At 44.3% G+C, this 25,210-nt stretch overlaps 1 protein-coding gene across 2 annotated transcripts in view; it reads left to right on the forward strand.

The window, feature by feature from the left end:
- Nucleotides 1–974: 974 nt before the first annotated feature.
- HDAC2 (histone deacetylase 2) overlaps nt 975–25,210 on the forward strand; it is a 30,066-nt gene continuing 5,830 nt past the window's right edge. For both annotated transcript variants that reach the window (XM_038766853.1, XM_038766845.1), the window contains exons 1-8: nt 975–1,139; nt 16,535–16,647; nt 17,592–17,709; nt 20,224–20,298; nt 21,134–21,272; nt 22,597–22,738; nt 24,367–24,459; nt 24,553–24,661. In XM_038766853.1, the coding sequence (XP_038622781.1) occupies nt 1,088–1,139; nt 16,535–16,647; nt 17,592–17,709; nt 20,224–20,298; nt 21,134–21,272; nt 22,597–22,738; nt 24,367–24,459; nt 24,553–24,661 (841 nt within the window). In that variant the 5' untranslated portion in view covers nt 975–1,087. The remainder of the gene's footprint in view (nt 1,140–16,534; nt 16,648–17,591; nt 17,710–20,223; nt 20,299–21,133; nt 21,273–22,596; nt 22,739–24,366; nt 24,460–24,552; nt 24,662–25,210) is intronic.

Consider the following 25,210-nt stretch of genomic DNA (forward strand, 5'->3'; position numbering starts at 1 on the left):
TGATTGATTGTTGGGTAGGGACTGTCTCTATATATTGCCAACTTGTACTTCCCATGCACTTAGTATGGTGCTCTGCACACAGTAAGCTCTCAATAAATACGATTGATTGATTGTTGGGTAGGGACTGTCTCTATATGTTGCCAAACTGTACTTCCCAAGCGCTTAGTCCGGTGCTCAGCACACAGTAAGCGCTCAATAAATACGATTGATTGATTGATTGATTGTTGGGTAGGGACTGTCTCTATATGTCACCAACCTGTACTTCCCAAGCGCTTAGTACGGTGCTCTGCACACCGTAAGCGCTCAATAAATACGATTGATTGATTGATTGATTGTTGGGTAGGGACTGTCTCTATATGTCGCCAACTTGTACTTCCCAAGCGCTTAGTCCAGTGCTCTGCACACAGTAAGAGCTCAATAAATACGACTGATTTATTGATTGATTGACGTGGGCCACCGCGTGCTCAGTAGGGCCCATCCAGTTCTCCTCGGGATGGTGCTCTCCGGCCCCCCCCACGCCCGCACATGGTTCGTTCCAGGCGGCGGGCTCGACAATTGATGCTTCGGTTGGGAGGGAGCCTCAGTGCGCAGGCGCCGGAATCCGCACGGCGCGGGGCGGGGGGGGGGGTTCGGAAAGTGGGACCCCCTCCCGCCTTAGCTGTCGGGGCGTCCGAGCCCACCCGTTCTCTCCCCTTGTTTTGTGTTTCTAATAGGAACTTCGTCTTGCATCGGATCGCCCTCGGGGGCGGGAGTGGGCCGGAAAAGTCCGGTTTGAATTTCCAGCCCCCCCCGCGGCGGGTGAGTGGGCCGGCCCGCGGGGGGCCGGGGCGGGTTTTGGGGGTTTCTCGGCGCCCCGCCAGAGTCGCCAGTTCGCGCCGCCCGCCCCCCCTCCCCCCCCACGCGCCCGCTCTCCGGACCGTACCAAGTGGTGGGCGTCCCCCGCGCTGCAGGACTGGCTGCAGGACTGGCTGCATAGGGACTGGCTGCAGGACTGGCTGCAGGACTGGCATAGGGACTGGCACCGGGACTGGCACCAGGACCGTTCCCCTCGCCCAGCCGGTGCAGCCGGAGCTCTCCAGCCGGCCCCATGGCCTACAGTCAGGGAGGCGGCAAGAAGAAAGTCTGCTACTACTACGACGGTGAGTGGGCTGGGCCTGTCTCTCTATGTTGCCAACTTGGACTTCCCAAGCGCTTAGTACAGTGCCCTGCACACAGCAACCGCTCCATCAATACGATTGATTGATTGGGCCTGATACCGGGCATTGGTTGGGCATAAAGGAGCGCTTACGGGGTGCGAAGCGCTGGGCAGGGGGACGATGGCACACCGGGCCCCTTCCTGCTCTTTATCCTATTTATTGTGCTAATGTGTTTTATTTTGTTGTCTGGCCCCCCCTATTCTAGACTGTGAGCCCGCTGTTGGGTAGGGGCCGTCTGTATCTGTTGCCAATTTGGACTTCCCAAGCGCTTAGTACAGTGCTCTGCACACAGTAAGCGCTCAATAAATATGAATGAAATAGGTACAACCATCTAGACTGTGAGCCCGCTGTTGGGTAGGGGCCGTCTCTATCTGTTGCCAATTTGGACTTCCCAAGCGCTTAGTACAGTGCTCTGCACACAGTAAGCGCCCAATAAATGTGAATGAATGAAATAGGTACAAACAGCTAGACTGTGAGCCCGCCGTTGGGTAGGGGCCGTCTCTATCTGTTGCCAATTTGGACTCCCCAAGCGCTTAGTACAGTGCTCTGCACACAGTAAGCGCTCAATAAATGTGAATGAATGAAATAGGTACAAACAGCTAGACTGTGAGCCCGCCGTTGGGTAGGGGCCGTCTCTATCTGTTGCCAATTTGGACTCCCCAAGCGCTTAGTACAGTGCTCTGCACACAGTAAGCGCTCAATAAATGTGAATGAATGAAATAGGTACAAACAGCTAGACTGTGAGCCCGCCGTTGGGTAGGGGCCGTCTCTATCTGTTGCCAATTTGGACTTCCCAAGCGCTTAGTACAGTGCTCTGCACACAGTAAGCGCTCAATAAATATGAATGAAATAGGTACAACCATCTAGACTGTGAGCCCGCTGTTGGGTAGGGGCCGTCTCTATCTGTTGCCAATTTGGACTCCCCAAGCGCTTAGTACAGTGCTCTGCACACAGTAAGCGCTCAATAAATATGAATGAATGAAATAGGTACAAACAGCTAGACTGTGAGCCCGCTGTTGGGTAGAGGCCGTCTCTATCTGTTGCCAATTTGGACTTCCCAAGCGCTTAGTACAGTACCCTGCACACAGTAAGCGCTCAATAAATATCAATGAATGAATGAAATATGTACAAAGACCTAGACTGAGCCCGCTGTTGGGTAGGGGCCGTCTCTATCTGTTGCCACCTTGGACTTCCCAAGCGCTTAGTACAGTGCTCTGCACACAGTAAGCGCTCAGTATGAATGAATGAAATAGGTACAAACAGCTAGACTGTGAGCCCGCTGTTGGGTAGGGGCCGTCTCTATATGTTGCCAACTTGGACTTTCCAAGCGCTTAGTACAGTGCTCTGCACACAGTAAGCGCTCTATAAATACGATTGAATGAATGAATGAGTGAAATATATACAAACATCTAGACTGTGAGCCCACTGTTGGGTAGGGGCCGTCTCTATCTGTTGCCAATTTGGACTTCCCAAGCGCCTAGTACAGTGCTCTGCACACAGTAAGCGCTCAATAAATGCGAATGAATGAATGAATTAAATAGGTACGAACAGCTAGACTGTGAGCCCGCTGTTGGGTAGGGGCCGTCTCTATCTGTTGCCAATTTGGACTTCCCAAACGCTTAGTACAGTACTCTGCACACAGTAAGCGCTCATTAAATGCGACTGAATGAATGAATGAATGAACGAGCGCTCAGTCCAGGGGGCTTAAGGGCGGGAAGCCATCCCTGCCATCCTGCTCGGGCTGCTGATTTTTTGCATGCATCTTCCTCCTCCTCCTTCATCCCCCCTGGTCCTCCTCCCCGCCCATCAATCAATCAATCAATAGTATTCATTGAACGCCTACTGTGTGCAGAGCACTGTACTAAGCGCTTGGGAAGGACAATCCTGCAGGTATCCGCCCCAAGGACCCCCTTCAGACCCTCACCCCAATTGCACTGGGCCCTCCTGCACTTCTCTTCCATCTTTGCTTTCATCCCTCCCCCTCTTCATTCATTCATTCATTCATTCATTCATTCATTCATTCATTCGTCTTGAGCACTTACTGTGTGCAGGGCACTGGACTAAGCGCTTGGAAAGTACAATTCTGCAGCAAATAGAGACAACTCATTCATTCAGTCTATTTACTGAGCGCTTACTATGTGCAGGGCAGTGGGCTAATTGATTGGATAGTACAATTAAGCAGCAGAGACAATTCATTCACTCAGTCGTATTTATTGAGCGCTTACTGTGTGCAGAGCACTGGACTAAGCGCTTGGAAAGTACAGTTCAGCAGCAAATAGAGACAATTCATTCAGTCTATTTCTTGAGCACTTACTGTGTGCAGGGCACTGGACTAAGCGATTGGATAGTACAATCCATTCATTCAGTCTATTTCTTGAGCGCTTACTGCGTGCAGAGCACTAGACTAAGCGCTTGGGAAGTACAATTCAGCAGCAAATATAATTAATTCATTCAGTCGTATGTCTTGAGCACTTACTGTGTGCAGGGCACTGGACTAAGCGATTGGATAGTACAATTCAGCAGCAAATAGAGACTATTCATTCAATCTATTTCTTGAGCGCTTGTTGTGTGCAGAGCACTGGACTAAGCGCTTGGGAAGTACAAGTCAGGAGCAGATAGAGGCAATGCATTCACTCAGTCTATTTATTGAGCACTTACTCTGTGCAGAGCACTGGACTAAGTGCTTGGGAAGTACAATTCAGCAGCAAATAGAGACGATTCATTCATTCGATCATATTTATTGAGCGCTTACTGTGTGTAGGGCAGTGGACTAAGCGATTGGATACAATTCAGCAGCAAATAGAGATAATTCATTCATTCAATCATATGTCTGGAGTGCTTACTGTGTGCAGAGCACTGGACTAAGCGCTTGGGAAGTATAAGTCAGGAGCAGATAGAGGCAATTCATTCACTCAGTCTATATATTGAGCACTTACTGTGTGCAGAGCACTGGACTAAGCGCTTGGAAAGTACAGTTCAGCAGCAAATACACAATTCATTCGATCGTATTTATTGAGCGCTTACTGTGTGTAGGGCACTGGACTAAGCGATTGGATAGTACAATTCAGCAGCAAATAGAGATGATTCATTCATTCAATCGTATGTCTTGAGTGCTTACTGTGTGCAGAGCACTGGACTAAGCGCTTGGGAAGTACAAGTCAGGAGCAGATAGAGGCAGTTCATTCACTCAGTCTATTTATTGAGCACTTACTGTGTGCAGAGCACTGGACTAAGCGCTTGGGAAGTACAATTCAGCAGTAAATAGAGACGATTCATTCATTCGATTGTATTTATTGAGCGCTTACTGTGTGTAGGGCACTGGACTAAGCGATTGGATAGTACAATTCAGCAGCAAATAGAGATAATTCATTCATTCAATCATATGTCTGGAGTGCTTACTGTGTGCAGAGCACTGGACTAAGCGCTTGGAAAGTACAGTTCAGCAGCAAATACACAATTCATTCGATCGTATTTATTGAGCGCTTACTGTGTGTAGGGCACTGGACTAAGCGATTGGATAGTACAATTCAGCGGCAAATAGAGATAATTCATTCATTCAATCGTATGTCTTGAGTGCTTACTGTGTGCAGAGCACTGGACTAAGCACTTGGGAAGTACAAGTCAGGAGCAGATAGAGGTAATTCATTCACTCAATCTATTTATTGAGCACTTACTGTGTGCAGAGCACTGGACCAAGCGCTTGGGAAGTACAATTCAGCAGCAAATGGAGACGATTCATTCATTCGATTGTATTTATTGAGCGCTTACTGTGTGCAGAGCACTGGACCAAGCGCTTGGGAAGTACAATTCAGCAGCAAATAGAGATGATTAATTCATTCAATTGTATTTATTGAGCGCTTTCTGTGTGCAGGACGCTGGACTAAGCGATTGGATAGTACAATTCAGCAGCAAATAGAGATAATTCATTCATTCAACCGTATGTCTTGAGTGCTTACTGTGTGCAGAGCACTGGACTAAGTGCTTGGGAAGTACAAGTCAGGAGCAGATAGAGGCAATTCATTCATTCTATTTATTGAGCACTTACTGTGTGCAGAGCACTGGACTAAGCGCTTGGGAAGTACAAGTCAGCAGCAGAGACACTGCCTACACCCAACATTGGGCTCATAGTCTCCTCCACCTTCTCCCCTCCCACCCCCTCATTCAGTCGTATTTATTGAGCGCTTACTGTGTGCACAGCACTGGACTAAGTGCTTGGAAAGTACAATTCAGCAGCAGAGACAGTTCATTCATTCAGTCGTATTTATTGAGCGCTTACTGTGTGCGGAGCACTGGACTAAGCACTTGGAAAGTACAATTCAGCAGCAAATTAAAGATCATTCATTTATTCGTATCTTTGAGCGCTTACTGTGTGCAGAGCACTGGACTAAGCACTTGGAAAGTACAGTTCAGCGGCAAATAGAGGCAATTCATTCATTCAGTCTGTTGAGCGCTTACTGTGTGTAGAGCACTGGACTAAGCGCTTGGGAAGTACAATTCAGCAGCAGAGACAGTTCACTCATTCAACCGTATGTCTTGAGCGCTTACTGTGTGCACAGCACTGTACTAAGCGCTTGGAAAGTACAATTCAGCAGCAGAGGCAATGCCTACTCAACAGGTTCACAGTGTATTCCACCTTCTCCCTTCCCACCCCATTTACTCAGCCGTATTCATTCATTCAGTCGTAATTATTGAGCGCTTACTGTGTGCAGAGCACTGTATTAAGCGCTTGGGCACTTACTGTGTGCAGAGCACTGTACTAAGCGCTTGGAAAGTACAATTCAGCAGCAGAGGCAATGCCTACTCAACAACGGGTTCACAGTGTAGTCCACCTTCTCCCTTCCCACCCCCTCATTTATTCCGTCGTATTCATTCATTCAGTCGTAATTATTGAGCGCTTACTGTGTGCAGAGCACTGTATTAAGCGCTTGGGCACTTACTGTGTGCACAGCACTGTACTAAGTGCTTGGAAAGTACAATTCAGCAGCAGAGGCAATGCCTACTCAACGACGGATTCACAGTGTACTCCACCTTCTCCCTTCCCACCCCCTCATTTACTCAGCTGTATTCATTCATTCAGTCGTAATTATTGAGCGCTTACTGTGTGCAGAGCACTGTATTAAGCGCTTGGGCACTTACTGTGTGCAGAGCACTGTACTAAGCGCTTGGAAAGTACAATTCAGCAGCAGAGGCAATGCCTACTCAACAACGGGTTCACAGTGTAGTCCACCTTCTCCCTTCCCACCCCCTCATTTATTCCATCTTATTCATTCATTCAGTCGTAATTATTGAGCGCTTACTGTGTGCAGAGCACTGTAATAAGCGCTTGGGCACTTACTGTGTGCACAGCACTGTACTAAGCGCTTGGAAAGTACAATTCAGCAGCAGAGGCAATGCCTACTCAACAACGGGTTCACAGTGTACTCCACCTTCTCCCTTCCCACCCCCTCATTTACTCAGCCGTATTCATTCATTCAGTCGTAATTATTGAGCGCTTACTGTGTGCAGAGCACTGTATTAAGCGCTTGGGCACTTACTGTGTGCAGAGCACTGTACTAAGCGCTTGGAAAGAACAATTCAGCAGCAGAGGCAATCCCTGCCCAGTAACGGGCTCACAGTCTCCACCTTCTCCCCTCCCACCCCCTCATTCACTCATTCAATTGTATTTAGAACAGTGCTTTGCACATAGCGCTTAACAAATACCAAAATTATTATTATTATTATTATTTATTGAACCTTACTGTGTGCAGAGCACTGCACTAAGCGCTTGGAAAGTACAATTCAGCAGCAAATAGAGGCAATCCCTGCCCAGTAACAGGCTCACAGTCTCCTCCACCTTCTCCCCTCCCACCCCCTCATTCATTCATTATCATCATCATCATCATCAATCGTATTTATTGAGCGCTTACTATGTGCAGAGCACTGTACTAAGCGCTTATTCATTGTCGTATTTATTGAGCGCTCACCGTGTGCAGAGCAGTGTACCAAGTGCTTGGAAACAGAGACAGTCCCTGCCCACAACGGGCTCACAGCCTAGAAGGGGGGAGACAGGCATCAAAACAAGTAGACAAGCCTTAGTGGTATCAGGATAAATAAATAGAATTATCATCATCATCAGTCATATTTATTGAGCGCTTACTATGTGCAGAGCACTGTACTAAGCGCTTGGGAAGTACAAATTGGCAACATATAGAGACAGTCCCTACCCAACAGTGGGCTCACAGTCTAGAAGGGGGAGACAGAGAACAAAACCGAACATACTAACAAAATAAAATAAATAGAATAGATATGTACAAGTAAAATAAATAAATAAATAGAGTAATAAATATGTACAAACATATATACATATATACAGGTGCTGTGGGGAAGGGAAGGAGGTAAGATGGGGGGGATGGAGAGGGGGACGAGGGGGATATATTGTAGGTATATATTATCGATATATATTGTAGATATTGCAGAATTGTAGATATATACACATTATTAATGAAATAAGTAGACTAACAACTGTGTACTATATATATATATATATATATACATATATACACAAGTACTGTGGGGCGGGGAGGAGGGTAAAGCAGAGGGAGGGAGTCGGGGCGATGGGGAGGGGGAGCAGAGGGAAAGGGGGGCTTAGTACAGGAAGGCCTCCTGGCCTCTGCATCCCACCCTTAGTGCCCACCTTCCTCGCTGCCCCTTCCCCTTTTCCTTCTCTCACCTCCGCAGCGGGAGGCTGGAAAGAATTCCAGGAGATCTCGTCCGCCTTCTGCACCCCAGGGGTCTCCCCCAGCCTTTCCAGCCCTCCTCCCCCAAGCAGGTCCCCCCACCCCTTCCATCCCCTCTCTGGGACACCAGGGTTTTAGGTGAGAATCAGTCAATCAATCAATCGTATTTATTGAGCGCTTACTGTGTGCAGAGCACTGTACTAAGCGCTTGGGAAGTCCAAGTTGGCAACAGATAGAGACAGTCCCTACCCAACGGTGGGCTCACAGTCTAAAAGGGGGAGACAGAAAGTTTACCTTAGCGTGGCTCAGTGGAAAGAGCCCGGGCTTTGGAGTCAGAGGTCATGGGTTCAGATCCCGGCTCCACCACTGCTGGGTGACTTTGGGCAAGTCGCTTCACTTCTCTGGGCTTCGGGTCCCTCGTCTGTAAAATGGGGATGAAGACTGTGAGCCCCCCCACCGTGGGACAACCTGATCACCTTGTAACCTCCCCAGCGCTTAGAACAGTGCTTTGCACATAGTAGACCTTTTAGACTGTGAGCCCACTGTTGGGTAGGGACTGTCTCTATATGTTGCCAACTTGTACTTCCCAAGCGCTTAGTACAGTGCTCTGCACACAGTAAGCGCTCAATAAATACGATTGATTGATTGATAGTAAGCGCTTAATAAGTGCCATTATTATTTATCATTATTATTATTTCACCAGTCTAGCTCCCTCTAGACTGTGAGCTCATTGTGAGCAGGGATTGTGCGTCTTTATTGCTGGATTGTCCTTTCCCAAGCGCTAGACTGTGAGCCCACTGTTGGGTAGGGACTGTCTCTATATGTTGCCAACTTGTACTTCCCAAGCGCTCAGTCCAGTGCTCTGCACACAGTAAGCGCTCAATAAATACGATTGATTGATTAGAACAGCGCTCTGCACACAGTACGTGCTCAGTACATAGGATGGAGTGACTGATTGAATGGAAGTTTCTCCCCTCACCCCTGGTCAATCAATCAATCGTATTTATTGAGCACTTACTGTGTGCAGAGCACTGTACTAAGCGCTTGGGAAGTACAAGTTGGCAACATATACCGCACGTGATTTCCAGTTGTGGCCTTGGGGGAACTGGGGAAGGAAGACCCAGTTGGCCGTGTGTGCATTAGCCCACCCTGATGGAGCCCCGACCTGCCTTGTCTGCCTCTCTTTGTTCCTCTCTGGTGGGGAAAAAAAGGCTCCCCCCTCCTGGTTTGGGTAAAGGTTTGGCAGTGACATTCAAGATTTATGGACCCTTGAACCTGCAGAGAAATCAATCAATCAATCATGTTTATTGAGCGCTTACTGTGTGCAGAGCACTATACTAAGCGCTTGGGTAGTACAAGTTGGCAACATATAGAGACAGTCCCTACCCAACAGTGGGCTCACAGTCTAAAAGGGGGGAGACAGAGAGCAAAACCAAACATACTAACCAAATAAAATAAATAGAATAGATATGTACAAGTAAAATGAATAAATACATAAATAGAGTAATAAATATGTACAAACATATATACATATATACAGGTGCTGTGGGGAAGGGAAGGAGGTAAGATGGGGGGATGGAGGGGGGGACGAGGGGGAGAGGAAGGAAGGGGCTCAGTCTGGGAAGGCCTCCTGGAGGAGGTGAGCTCTCAGTAGGGCCTTGAAGGGAGGAAGAGAGAAAGAGAAGGCGGGGGTGACAGTGAGACCCTGCCCATCTGTGGGGGTTTAGAGGAAGGATGATGCTGACCGCTGCCGTCTGAGGCCTGAACGGTCAACCAGTAATAATAATAATAATAATGGCATTTATTAAGCGCTTACTATGTGCAAAGCACTGTTCTAAGCGCTGGGGAGGTTACAAGGTGATCAGGTTGTCCCACGGGGGGGCTTACAGGCTTCATCCCCATTTTACAGATGAGGTAACTGAGGCACAGAGAAGTTAAGTGACTTGCCCAAAGTCACACAGCTGACAGTTGGCAGAGCCAGGATTCGAACCTCTGACCTCTGACTCCAACTCTGACTCCAGCTGTTGGACTGACTCCAACAGTCTGACCTCTGACTACATATAATACCAGTAGTATTTATTGAATGCTTACTGGGTGCAGAAGACTGTACTAAGCACTTGGGAGAGCATGATGCAACAGAGTTGGTAGACACATTCCCTGCCCACAAGGAGCTTAGGGTGTTGAGCGCTTACTGGGTGCACAGCACTGTACTAAACACTTAGAGCATGGTGCAACAGAGTTGGTAGACACATTCCCTTAGAGAAGCTTAGAGAAGCAGCGTGGTTCAGTGGAAAGAGCACGGGCTTTGGAGTCAGAGGTCATGGGTTCGAGTCCCGGCTCCGCCGCATGTCTGCTTTGTGACCTTGGGCAAGTCACTTAACTTCTCGGAGCCTCAGTTACCTCATCTGTAAAATGAGGATGATGACTGTGAGCCCCACGTGGGACAACCTGATCACCTTGTATTCCCCCCCCTCAGCGCTTAGAACAGTGCTTTGCACATAGTAAGCGCTTAACAAATGCCATCATTATTATTATTATTCCCTGCCCACAATGAGCTTTTGGAATTTATTGAGCTCTTCTTGGGTTCAGAAGACTGTACTAAGCACTTGGGAGAGCATGATGCAACAGTCGGTGGATCCGTTCCCTGCCTACAAGGAGCTTATAGTATTGAGCGCTTAGGACTGTACTAAGCACTTGGGAGAGCATGATGCAACAGTTGGTAGACACATTCCCTGCTTACAGTCCATATTGAGTGCTTACCATGTACAGAGCACTGTACTTCCACAGAGAAGCAGCGTGGCTCAGTGGAAAGAGCACGGGCTTGGGAGTCGGAGGTCATGGGTTCAAATCCCACTTCGCCATTTGTCAGCTGTGTGACTTTGGGCAAGTCACAACTTCTCTGGGCCTCAGTTACCTCATTTGTAAAATGGGGATTAAGACTGTGAGCCCCACGTGGGACAACCTGATCACCTTATATCCCACCCAGCGCTTAGAACAGTTCTTTGCACATAGTAAGCGCTTAACAAATGCCATCATTATTATTAATATTACTAAGTGTCTGGGTGAGTACGTATACTACCAACAGAGTTGGTAGACATGCTCTCTGCCCACAGTGAGTTGACAGTCTAGGAGCATGAGGGCTTAAATGAAGTAGGAGGCATTTTGGTTGGACATAACGATGGAGTAGGATCAGGAAAGAATAACCAGGGCAGGTCTAGGAGGTGGTCAAAGAAGTCACAGATACCCATCTTCTTTGAATTTGAGGGTCACCTTTCCAAAGGTAGGGACGGGATGAACTCTCCCATTGTGATTTTTGTCCTTAGAGATACTCCCTGGGGAAGAAAGTGGTGAGAAGCAGTGCTAAAGTGGTGTGGTGGCGGCAAATAGTTTAGTAAAAGTACTTGAGAGTCCCCTTGTTTGGTTCATTCGGCAAATATGGGACTGAAAAACGACTTCACTTGAAAAGAGGTGGAGCCATGTGTTGTTGTTTTTATGGCTTTTGTTAAGTGCTTACTGTGTGTCAAGCACTGTTGTAAGCATTGGGCTCGATCCAAGTTAATCAGGCTGGACCTGTCCCACACGGGGCGGGCTCACAGCTTAAGTGTCAGTAGAACTAATCACAAATTTTAGTGGAGAAAAGATGGACTTTGTTGTTCGAGAAAACAACCGGATTGCTATAAAATGGGCCGAAGTAGCCCGTTAACCGTTAATGTTGCTGGGAGTTTCATTAATGCAATAGGTGTTGATACTATATTTGCCATTTTTATTAGACTTTTATTTTCCTTCCCTTGATGCAATTTTAGCATATCTCATTTAAATCTCAACCCATTCAAAATGCCTTTTTTGTTTTTAAGAAAACAATCTCTGTAATGCGCTTAATAGCAGCTTTTTATTCAGTTAAAAGCTTAGAAAAGAGATGGATTTGTTAACCACATGAAAACCCTACATTTTATTCATTCATTCATTCATTCAGTCGTATATATTGAGTGCTTACTGTGTGAAGAGCACTGTACTAAGCGCTTGGGAAGTACAAGTCGGCAACAGATAGACAATCCCTACCCAACAACAGGCCCACAGTCTAGAAGGGGGAGACAGGCAACAGGACAGAACATGTAGACAGGTGTCAAAATCGTCAGAACAAATAGAATTATAGCTATACTTTTTAGAGATTGTACATTTTATTCAAATGTAATATTTAAATTTAGCTGTAATGAAATAGTAAAATCATGCATGAGCTAGAAATCCAGGATCTTACCCAGTCAGGTGGCAGCTGCCCACACAGCCTGACCTGGTAATGGCCAGGATGGTGATGGTGATGATCAGATGGAAGCAGCGTGGTTAGAGCACGGGGCTAGGAGTCAGAGGGATCTGGGTTCTAATCCTGGCTCTGCCATTTGTGGTATTGTTAAGCTCTTACCCTGTGTCCTACTGTATTAAGCATAAGGGTAGATACAAGTCTATCAGGTTGGACACAGTCTCTGTCCCACGTGGGGCTCACAGTTTCAATCCCCATTTTACAGATGAGGTAACAGGCCCAGAAAAGTGAAGCGACTTACTCAAGGTCACATAGCAGACACGTGGCGGAGCGGAATTAGAACCCATAACCTTCTGGCTAAGTCGTGGGGACACTTGGGCCAGTGATCATAAGGCAGCAGCTTCTTACCAGAAAAGTCAAGAGCTCATGGAGGCCCAGAAAAAAAATGCTCGAGAAAAAGATTCATTCATTCAATCGTATTTATTGAGCGCTTACTGTGTGCAGAGCACTGTACTAAGCGCTTGAGAAGTCCAAGTTGGCAACATATAGAGACGGTCCCTACCCAACAACGGGCTCACAGTCTAGAAGGGGGAGACGGACAACAAAACAAAACACATTAACAAAATAAAATAAACAGCATAAAACCTCCAATGGTTGCCCACCCACCTCCGCATGAAACATTCATTCATTCAGTCGTATTTATTGAGTGCTTACTGTGTGCAGAGCACTGTACTAAGCGCTTGGGAAGTCCAAGTTGGCAACATATAGAGACAGAAACTCCTCACCATTGGCTTTAAAGCTCTCCAGCACCTTTCCCCCTCCTACCTCGCCTTCCTACTCTCCTTCTCCTTCAAAGCACTGTACTAAGCGCTTGGGATGATATGGGGAGACCAGGCTTTGAAGGGGAATTTGGGGCGTTTTGTAAATTAGACTTCAAATTACTTGGGGAGCAAGTCAGTGCCCGATTCTCTCTGCCTGGTGCCTACCAGAGAACCATGTGCAGAAACAGAATTATTGGTATTAGTGATGATGAGGATAAAACCCTCAGCCCTGGTTTTATTCACAAATAAATCTCTGACCAGAATCCCTGGAAAAACCATTGGGTTCACAAGGTTAGGTGGCATGTTTTTCAAAATCGTGATTAAAAATGCAGGTCAGTAGTCATTACTAATATTTGAATGATTTGGATCCCTGTTCCCCCTTAGAATGTGAGCCTCGTGTGGGACCTAATTATCAGTGCTTAGTGTGGTGCTTGGCACATAGTAAGCGCTTAGCAAAAAACCCCCCAAACCCCTTTCCTCTGTTGTCCCAAGGGGTGAAATAAGAAGCAAAAGGCAAGATTCAGCCACAAACTTGAAAAATCGGTGTTTGACCAATCTAGAGTGGGTGAATAAAAAAGCAGGAGATCAGAGACAAGAAAGGAAAGCAGTGAGTTGCTTGTAGGAGAACAACTCCCTTGCTGATGTTACATCGTGTACTGTAGTTTTGGGTTGGTCTTTCCTCAATGTTTTTGTTTCATAATGCTTACAACACTCGAGTTGAAATTTAAAATTGAAATTGCATTTTAAATAGAAAGCCATAGTTAGAGTTTCATAGAAGCGGTTGATCCTTAACTCGTGGCAACTTCAAATCCCCAATATGCTCATTTTTTATGTTCTCCGTACAAAGGACATTCAGATTGGTAGCAAATAGGGGTGTAGTATGTTGTATCCTGTTTACAAAAAGCTACTCCCATTTTCAGCTCTTCCTTCAAAGGAAAGCCCCCAGCTTAATGCTCCTGCTACAAAAAATAGCTAACAAAGTGGGCTTTAGCAACTACTAAGGTGTTTTTTTAAATGATTACTATGTGCTAAGTGCTGGGGTGGCCATAAAACATTATGGTTGGACACAATCCCGGGCAAGAGGCTCACAGTGTCTCTTGTCTCCATCCCTATCCCAAATGAGGTTCACAGTCTATCTCATTCCCATTTTACAGATGAGGAAAACTGAGGCCCAGAGAAGTTAAGTGACTTGCTTAAATATGTACAGTAGGCCAGTGGCTCCTGACTCTCAGCCTGGGCTCTGTCCATCCCTTAGGCCACACTGCCTTGCCTACTTCTGTAGGTAGTATTAATCATCATCATCAATTGTATTTATTGAGCACTTACTGTGTGCAGAGCACTGTACTAAGCACTTGGGAAGTACAAGTTGGCAACATATAGAGACAGTCCCTACCCAGTAGTGGGCTCACAGTCTAAAAGAGTGGGCTCACAGTCTAAAAGATTAATCAATCAATGGTATTTGTTGAATGCAGAGCACTGTACTAAGCGCTTGGGAATACAACAGAGTTGGTAGACACTTTTTTTTAATGTCATTTGTCATTTAATGGCACCATATTAAGCTCTGGGATAGATGTAAACTAATCAGGGTGGACACAATCCATGTCCTACGTGGGGCTCACAGTCTGGGTCCCCATTTTACAGGTGAAGGAAATGAGGCACAGATAAGTTATTTGTCCAGGGTCACACGGCAGACAAGCGGCGGAGCAGATATTAGAACAGTGTGGCTCAGTGGAAAGAGCATGGGCTTTGGAGACAGAGGTCATGGGTTCAAATTCTGGCTCCACCACTTGTCAGCTGTGTAACTTTGGGCAAGTCACTTCAATTCTCTGGGCCTCAGTTTCCTCATCTGTAAAATGGGGATGAAGACTCTGAGCCCCCCGTGGGACAACCTGATCACTTTGTAACCTCCCCAGTGTTTAGAACAGTGCTTTGCACATAGTAAGCGCTTAATAAATGCCATTGTTGTTATTATTATTATTATTATTATTATTATCCACTAGGCTCCGCTACTTCTCATGTTCCCTGCCCACAACAACCTTACAGTATTGTTGGCTAGTTGGTTTCATTCCTGAACGTGACTACATTTTTTAATGCAGTTGTATTTGCCCTGGTTAAGGATGGAATAGATCCATCTTTTTTAACATTAACCTTATAATAAACAGTGACAGTTCATTATGTCTGCATATATAAATAAAATGCCCAGTAATTTGAAAATAATTGTTTTTTACTATGGGCCTCTCCCACATACATATTTATAAATGGTGAGCTACCAACATTCAACGTGAAATTTTTTTTGCAAATTCCAGCGGAAAAATGTGCTAAGCCTAGTCAAATGCTGGAAGCAGCGTGATCTAGTAGAAAGAGCACCGGCCTGGGAGTTAGAGGACCTGGGTTCTAACTCCACATTTACCACTGTCTGCTGTGTGACCGTGGGCAAGTCATTTCACTTCCCTGTGCCTCAGTTTTCTCATTTGTCAAATGGGGATAAAGGCTGTGAGCCCCATGTGGGACATGGACTGGGTGACCTTGGGGGATTCACTTAACTTCCGTATAAAATGAGGATCAAATCCTCCTCCCTCCTCTTTGGAACAGTTAAGCGCTTAAACGAATACCATAAAAAACAAAAAGGTTGGCTGTTATTCCATCGTGGGTGGGAGAAGGGGATGGATGTGACTTAGTGGAGTATGTTTTCCCATGTAAATCCCTGGTAAGTAAGGGGAAATCCCTGATATTTAACTAATTAAAAAAAGAAACCCCTTAGAGAGTCAGTTCTTTGTCAGCCAGCGGTGACAGTGCTGTTTCCAATCTCTGAGGTGTTTTCTGCTTTGTTTGGGAATTAATCAATTGTAGGACAATAGAAATCAAAATGGGATTTGCGACCTTTGGACATTTGGTATTCATCCCACCTCCAACCCCACAGCACTTATGTACATATCTTTAAGTTATGTATTTTAAATGTATTCCTGTTAATGTCTGTCTCCCCCTCTAGACTCTAAACTCATCATGGGCAGGAAAAGTGTTTGCTAATTTTGTATTGTACTCCCCCAAGAGCTTAGTACAGTGCTCTGCACATAGAAAGCGCTCAATAAATACCACCAATTAGTAAAATTTATTGGGGATAAATCGTTTAAACTGTTGATTGTACTTTTGGTGTGTACTATATTTGGCATTAGAATATGTAAAGAGGAAGTTTATTCCTTTGAGAGACAGTGGGTCAATTTCATTTTGAAACGTGTGAAGTAGGTTATATCTATTTGTAGGTGTACTTTTTCAGTTCATCTTTCTCTGTTATCCTTTTATCAAGAAAAGGTAGTAGTATATGGGGAATAATAGGTTTTGATATTCTGAAACATTCCGTAGAGTCAGCAGAGTTTGGGCAAGAAAAAACATCAGCCGTGGGTACACTGTCATTTTACCTTGATGCAAGTAAAGAAGATAACTGGAGATGTAGCCTCAAAGTTTCACCGTTGCCTGGGATTCTGGAAGAAATCTGCTAGAATTGTGCTATCTGTGTTATTGAGCATGCGGCTCTTGTTTTTATTCTAGGTGATATTGGAAATTACTATTATGGCCAGGGTCATCCCATGAAACCCCACCGGATCCGCATGACCCACAACTTGTTGCTCAACTATGGCCTGTACAGAAAAATGGAAATTTATGTGAGTATAAAATGGATGTTCTTCGATAGTGTTCCCGATGAAAAAGGAATTTGCGATTTAACCAGCTCATTGAGACTTAAGTATGCTTTAATGTCTTTTATGTGTTTTTAATTGAAGGCATTAGTCTTCAGCCATTTTGAGTTTTGGAATCACCCACATTAACCAACTCTTGTGATAATTTTGATACTAAGCTTTTACTCTGTGCAGAGTTATTGTAAAAGCTGCTTTCACTTATGTTCACACAGCAGCGTGGCCTAATGGAAAGAACCCGGTCCTGGGAATCAGGGGACCTGGCATTTAATACCGGTTCCTCCACTGGTCTGCTGTGTGACCTTGGGCAAGACGCTTCACTTTCTGGGCCTCAATTTGCTTCGTCTGTAAAATGGAAATTAAAACTGAGTCCCAGTTGGGATGTGGACTGTGCCCAACCTGACGATCTTGTACCTACCCCAGTGCTTAGTAAAATGCTAGGCTCATAGGAAGCGCTTAACAAATACCATTAAAACAAACTACCAAGCAAAAACCTACCCACCTTTAGCCTTCATAATCAGTCCATCGATCATATTAATTGAGCACTTGCTGTGTGCCGAGCACTGTGCTAAGCACTTGGGAATTCATGGAGGAACCGTGTGATGATTAACCCTCCTTGACTTCCGTCTTATGGTTAAGAATGTATCTTTTAAATCCAAGCTTTATATATATATATTATATTTTATTTATTAAGTCTCCAACTTTGCAGATGGAGAGCGGGGCGTTCCGGGAGAGACGTGTCTCTGGCGTCACTGGGTCAGAAACGACTTGACGGCATAATACAAGACAACTAGTTATAGCATCATTAGTAGTTTTAAAATCGGATGCAATCCTTATTTTTATGTAAAATTCTTCTAAACAGCTGATGTATTTTCTTAAAAAGCTAATTTTTAATTTTCCCTTTTTCCTTGCAGAGACCCCATAAGGCCACAGCTGAAGAAATGACCAAATACCACAGTGATGAATACATCAAATTTCTGCGCTCGATAAGACCAGACAACATGTCCGAGTATAGTAAACAGATGCAGAGATGTAAGTTTGGAAATATAAAACTGGTGGCCCGAATTTGAATAGTTCTTACAAATGGTGACTGGCCTTAAGTATTTGAAGTTAATAGTTACTAATTATTATCAATTGATAATTAGTTGTTAAAAGTACTTGTTAGGGTACTTGTTTACTATGTGCCAAACACCATTCTAAGCGCTGGGGTAGTTACAAGTTGAACAGGTTGGACAAAATCCCTGTCCCACATAGAGCTTGCAGTTGAAGTAGGAGACTCTAAATCATCTCTGGAACCACATTGGCTGTTGTAACTTTTTTGGCCCCTGTTTCCCTCCGAAGCCTAAATCTGACAGCTCCTCAGGGGTTCTGCAAAATCTCCCCAATTGGAAAGGATTTACTGCTCCCTGCTCAAAGGATTATCGAACAGTTGTATTCGTTTTAGTCATTAACTTTCAACCAGGGGTTGTTTCCCATCTGGATCAGCCAACTGAGTGTAAGATCCAGAGTAACTTCACTCTGACACAAAGCTGGTGGTCCTGAGTTTTAAATCACTGTTTTGATCCTCCCTGGATCATTTTTATTACAGATAACAAAAACTTTACTGTACAGTTAACAGTGTACATAGCCTTGCCTTAGTTTCAAATGGACCAGTAATAAATGGGGGTATTAAGTGCTTACGATCAATTTATTGAGTGTTTACTATGGGCAGAGCACTGTACTAAGCACTCTTCTAATCAAGCACATCATCTTCAAAGAGGATACATTCATTTAGTCATATTTGTTGAGCCCTTTCTGTTTGCAAATCAGTGTACTAAGCGCTAGGGAGATTACGGTATTACAACAGACACATTCCCTGCCCACAATGAACGTACAGTCTAGAGGGGGAGAGAGACATTAATAGACATAAATAAATAACAGATATATACAGATCTATACATATGTGCAGTGGGGCTGGGAGGGAGGATGAATGAAGAGAGCAAGTCAGGACGATGCAGAAGGGAGTGGGAGGAGAGGAGGGTTTATTCAGGGAAGGCTTCTTGGAGGAGATGGGCCTCAATAAGGCTTTGAAGTGGGAGAGAGCAATTTTCTGTCTGACAGGAATCCTGGTAGGAATATGTGTGTGAAGCACTGTGCTAACCACTGGGGTAGATGCAAAATAATCAGATTGGCTACAGTCCTTAACTCACATGAGGCTCACAGTCACAGGTATTTAATCCCTTAGGAAACTGAAGCACAGAGAAGTTGAGACATGCCAAAGGTTACATAGGGTGGAGAAATGGCGGAGTTAGGATTAGAACCCAGGTCCACTGACTCCCAGCCTGCTCCTTCTGTTAGGCCATGCCTCACTGTCAGAAAGATTTCATCATGTCTAAGACTGAGCTCCTTATCTTCCCTCCCAAACACTGTTCTCTCCCTGACTTTCCCATCACTGTGGACGGCACTACCATCCTTCTTGTCTCACAAGCCCACAACCTTGGTGCCATCCTTGACTCTGGTCTCTCATTCACCCCACACATCCAATCCGTCACTAAAACCTGCCGGTCTCACCTTCACAACATCGCCAGGATCCACCCTTTCCTCTCCATCCAAACCGCTACCTTGTTGGTGCAGTCTCTCATCCTATCTTGACTGGATTACTGCATCAGCCTCCTTTCTGATCTTCCATCCTCCTGTCTCTCCCTGCTTCAGTCTGCACTTCACTCTGCTGCCTGGATTATCCTTGTACAGAAACGCTCTGGACATGTCACCTCCCTCCTCAAAAATCTCCAGTGGCTGCTTGTCAACTTTTGCATGAAGCAAAAACTCCTCACTCTCAGCTTCAAAGCTCTCCGTCACCTTGCCCCCTCCTAACTCACCTCCCTTCCCTCCTTCTACAACCCAGCCCGCACACTCTGCTCCTCTGCCGCTAACCTCCTCACTGTACCTCAGTCTCGCCTGTCCCACCATCGACCCCTGGCCCATGTCCTACCTCTGGCCTGGAATGCCCTCCCTCTGCACATCCGCCAAACTCGCTCTCTTCCTCCCCTCAAAGCCCTACTGAGACCTCACTTCCTATTTTCTATTCCTATTATTCCATTTTATTAATGTTGTGTATATATGTATATATCTATAATTGTATTTATCTATTTTGATTATATAGATGCCTGTCCACTTGTTTTGTTGTCTGTCTCCCCCTTCTAGACTGTGAACCCGTTGTTGGGTAGGGATTGTCTCTACCTGTTGCCGAATTGTACTTTTCAAGCACTTAGAACAGTGCTCTGCACACAGTACAATTGAATGAATGAATGAATCCAGGAGCTGAGCCTCATTTGGACATGCAGTTTAAAAAATGTACTCACTTGACACTTCTAGTATTCATTCACATAATCCAGAGTTTCACTGAATTGTCAAAAGCCTGCTCGCCGTTTCTTGAGGAGGGAGAGTACACTATCTGCCAAGTATACATGAGTGGGTAGCCATCCTTTTTTGTGGCATCGGTTAAAAAAAATGGCTGTAGGTATTTTAGGACTAGATTTTAAATGAGCATTATTGTATTCCTTCCAGTCAACGTTGGAGAAGATTGTCCTGTGTTTGATGGGCTGTTCGAATTCTGCCAGTTGTCAACCGGAGGGTCTGTAGGTAAGCCCTGACCTCATCATATACAGAAGTGTGCTTATTTGTTTTTAAACTGGAGTTTATTCACTGATTAGTGTGTATTAAGTACCTACTACCTACTGTGAGCAGAGCACTTTACTGGGTGCGTGGATGCATACAGTAGAAGGCCTGATTCCTACTCTCTAGGAGACCGCAATCTAGTGGGGAAGCTAGGCAGATGTAACGGTGGCAGGTAAAATGATGTGATGGGAAGGTGGGACTAAGAGGTGGAAAACCTCCTTGAGGAGACGGCTTTGAACTCATTTTGCCTCCCTCCTCAATGATCTCATGGTTTTCTTTAGAGTCGATGCAAGCAGACCGGGGCAGGTTAGTGGGGAGGGAGGCTCAAGAGCAGAACTACCGATCACTCTGGGATTTCTGGTCCATAGGTGCGTCCTCTAAGGATTGAGCCTAGGTGGTTCTGGTTTCCAACACTGATCTGGGCTTCATCCAAGGAGGGAGCGATTTTGAGGCATGGCTGCCCCGGAGCAGCAGGTAGCTTTGTTCTTCAAACTCCATGCTTACCAATCCAGCCGGGGACTTCCTTACTCAGGGAATCTCTGCTGCTCTACACTTTGCCTCTTGCTCTCCTCCGAGTATACCCATACCACATGCAGGTTTCACCTCTTCGTGTTATTCTTCTCCTGTGATTTGACTAGCTGTGGACTAGAATTCACTTTCCATGTTTACCCTTCAGACTTGTTAGGAGAACCTGGAAATCCTATAAGATCAAGGAGTGTGCAAGTACAGTCTTGTACTAGGCTTACATTTCTCTATTCCCTTGGAACGGCCAATTAATTATTTCCTTTCTGCTTCACAGCTGGGGCGGTGAAATTAAACCGTCAGCAGACTGACATGGCTGTTAACTGGGCTGGAGGTCTCCATCATGCTAAGAAGTCGGAGGCATCAGGTTTCTGTTACGTGAATGATATTGTGCTTGCCATCCTGGAATTACTGAAGTAAGTTCACTTTGGGACTTTATGGTGATGCTGTAAAGATTATATTTGAGCTTATATTTTCAGTTGAAATGCTCAAAGTAAACAAAGTGTACATCTACACCAGCAATAAAAATTAATGGTGCATATTTCTTCATGAGTTCATTATCTTCTTGAGTTTCTCCGAATAGATTTAAATCAGCACTGAAGAGCAGAACTTCAAAAATAAAACATCTGAGATTTTTGCGAAAGATAGGGTGAAGGAAGAAAAAGGAAGAGAGCCAGGGAACAAATATACTTTGACTCACTAAGAACATTTGTGTAAAGACATTAGCTCTAGGCTCTTGAGGAAAGAGGGCTTGAAGAGGATTGTACTCGTGGGATTGTGCAGTGAAAAGCCATCCCAGGTCAGGCAAACCCCATTATTCCATCGTAATCTGTTCCTCAAAAATGTGGGTAGTCACATTAGTGACTGAATGTCAGTGCTACGTTTTTTTTCTACAGACTTACATGTTCTAAATTGGAACTGATTCCAGGACTTCTGAAGAAAAAAATATGAAATTCCATTACCTGCATTAAACATCACTAAAGTATTGTCTACTAAAGTAATTCAGAGCATACCATTGCAACATTAAATAAGGAGTTATAATGATTCCTAGTCTCTGCAGGAGGCTCTAGAAGTTGAGGCTTGCTCTGCCAACTGGTGGAGGTTCTTCAGCTTTACTGAAAAACATGCTCAATTTAGGCAATAGCCTGTTCTTCATAAATCCATATGAAGTGGGCTTAATCCTGCCGAAAATCTTTGCCCATCTTGAACTCCATTCCCTGTCAGGGTCCTCTTCAGTCGTTTATTAAGGTTCACCAGGCTTCTTGAAAATTGATGCAAGACTTCTTAATCCCCAAGTCTTAGCTGCGTGAAGCTAATATTCTGGATTTAGCAGCAGCCATGACAACCTCCTTTGCCCCTAGGGAGCGGGGATTCTGTGCTCTACCCTAAAACTTCACAGAATCGGGATGAAGGGCAGAGATTGGAGCCAGATTTAGACAAGTTTTTTCTACTACTCTGCAATTCCGTGCTGTTTTCAGACAGCAGATAAGTCAGCAGATAAGTCGACTTCTGGTTTGTGTTTGGGATGGGATAGAATTTGAATTCTCCAGGGGTTTAATTAGAAGACAGCATGTGCGAAAAAATAACAGTTGACCAGTGTCATCAGCCAGATATAACATTGGACACTTTATTTAATTTGTCATTCTGTTTTTTCTGGAAAGTTGTTACCAGATGGATTTTGCTGGGGTTTTTTGGTTTTCTTTTTTTGTTTTTCCAAAAAAGTATATTTTTATTTTCCAGATACCATCAAAGAGTGTTATACATTGATATCGACATCCATCATGGGGATGGTGTTGAAGAAGCATTTTATACAACAGATAGGGTTATGACAGTATCATTCCATAAGTATGGTGAATACTTCCCTGGTACCGGAGACTTAAGGGTAAGACAACAAATTAAGTATACGTTTGAGGAAGTTCAGATTGACTTATGTTTATTTTTTTATTGTTCAGATAATTGATTAGTTTACAATTTTGTCAGGCTAGCTGTATTCGTTATTTTACCAGATGGTCTTGCTTGTATAGCCTGCTTGTTATTAAGGAATATGATACCAGCACAGCTGTATAAAGTGCCATGTTGTAGTTGTATTTTGTATGTATTTTATATATAGGACGAGTATTTTGGGCCCTTTTCCTTTGTTGGTTGCTTGTTTGCTGAATTGACCAAGGAAACTACCAAATTGACAGTTTTTCTGTCAAATATTATCATTGCACAGTTTGGATCTGCTTTCTTGCTTAATCTTAATCTCCATTTTATGGATGAGGTAACTGAGGCACAGAGTCGTCTTTCACCACCCTTCCTAAAATGGGCCAGAATTGCACACGGCATTCCAGGCATAGGGGTCCATGGTTCTGTATCCGGGGAAATCTTTTTGTGCCCTTCCTGATAATACCCTGGATCTTGTGGGCCTTTTTGGTTGCCCACAGTTGCCACCAGTGATTTGAAGAAAGTCACTGTGACTCCACATGTCATTTCTGAGTTGATCATAGTTGCTCAGAGCCTGTAGTCCTATGTTAGTTCTTTGGATTATTTTGTCCTCCGTTTTATGAGGTCTCCCTATAGTCTATCCCCATAAATATAGCATTCGACCACTGGGAAGAGTTAGTGTCATGTGAAATTGTGGAGCCTCAGAATTCCATCAAGCTCGATAAATACCATTACTATTACTACTAGTACAGAACCCTGCTTCTGTGGCAGTTTAGCATAAGGTATCAGTTGTGGAAGTGTGTGGGAAGTAGGACTATGAATTATTCTTCAGGGCATATGTTCTTTTAGTCTAGTTTTTTTCTTTAAGGGGAGGGGGGAATAAGGCAATGCTGCTAATTGGCTCATTTCTAGCATATGGAGATTTTTGTGAGTGATGGGCTGAAAATAAGGGGTTTTTTTACCCTTCTTGGTAGACTTCGGAGCTATGGGGACACATTTAAGCTAAAAAAAATCTGCCAGATTTCTCGCCTCCTGATTTGGAAGCATTTGCTATCCGATTCAAGTCTCATTTTTTTTTTGTTTTCCAATCTATAGGCTGATTTTTGGTTGGCTAAATTCAGCATACAGGGTCAGAAATAATTTTCCCTTCCAAATCTGAGTAGGTGTGATTCTTCTATGTGGCCACAAGATGGTGCCATGTCTTCAACAAAAGGATATTGATAGTGAATTTTTGATGTTCTTAAACCCACGATCGTATTACTGAAATTCTGTATGACATTCTGTCCATAAAAAAATGTCCACTATATGTCCTTACTGTGCTTTATGCACTTACTATTTGCCCTGGTACTGTACAAGTTAATCCAGGTGGACACAGTCCATGTCCCACATGGAGCTCACAGTCTTAGTAAAGTGTTTAACAAATACCTCAGTTATTATTAACGGACTTATCAGTCACTCTCATGTGCATTGGTGGGATCTTATCATCAGTAATGTCATCTTTCAAATTGAAGCTGCGTAGGTATGTTAACTAATATTTATTGTGGACCAGGATGAGCTAATGCATATTTAACTTTATATCTTTAGGATATTGGTGCGGGAAAAGGAAAGTACTATGCCGTCAACTTTCCGATGAGAGATGGTATAGATGATGAGTCTTATGGACAGATATTCAAACCAGTGAGTGTGTTTACAAGCTATGTTTTTTTCATCTAATTTAAGTGTTTATTTTTACATGGTGATTAATACTCGGTCTTCCTTTCTTCTGTGTAGATAATATCAAAAGTGATGGAGATGTATCAGCCTAGTGCTGTAGTATTGCAGTGTGGAGCAGATTCATTGTCGGGCGACAGGCTTGGATGTTTCAATCTAACTGTCAAAGGTAAATGTAGAAGAGCAATTTAATTGAAGTTTTTGGAATTCTGAGGTGATGTGGAAGAAGAATGTTTTCTGCCCTTTCGTGGTTTTTACCTGGGCAATGTGGACGCCTTAATTATGTGCCCTAGGATTCTTTCTTTGGTTTTATCTTTTGGATCTAGCTTTTCTGTTCCATTCTTTTCCTCCCAAAATGAAAGAATTGAAATTTCAGGCAGTGGTATATATTGGGAATTAATTTGGCGTGATAGTTTACATTCCCCAGTTTTGCTTACCATAATATCATGTCCAGAATTCAGAATTACTCAAGGTAATTCATTCTTGAGTGATGCCCATTCACTTGAATTGACTAAATAGGAAAACAGACCTGGTCCATTAATTAAGGGAGAGGGGGCACTTGTATTCTGTAAAGAAAACAAAACATTTTTTTTTTCATGTTTTTTTCATGTTTAATTTTTTCAACAAGTGACCTGAATACACAAAAAAAAATCAAATGGTAGTGCAAAGTATTTGGTAAAGAATTTGGAGATGAAAATGTGCTAGCTAATTATGTTCA

This window comes from Tachyglossus aculeatus, chromosome 2 (assembly GCF_015852505.1).
Source record: "Tachyglossus aculeatus isolate mTacAcu1 chromosome 2, mTacAcu1.pri, whole genome shotgun sequence".
In the NCBI taxonomy this organism is placed as follows: Eukaryota; Metazoa; Chordata; class Mammalia; order Monotremata; family Tachyglossidae; genus Tachyglossus; species Tachyglossus aculeatus.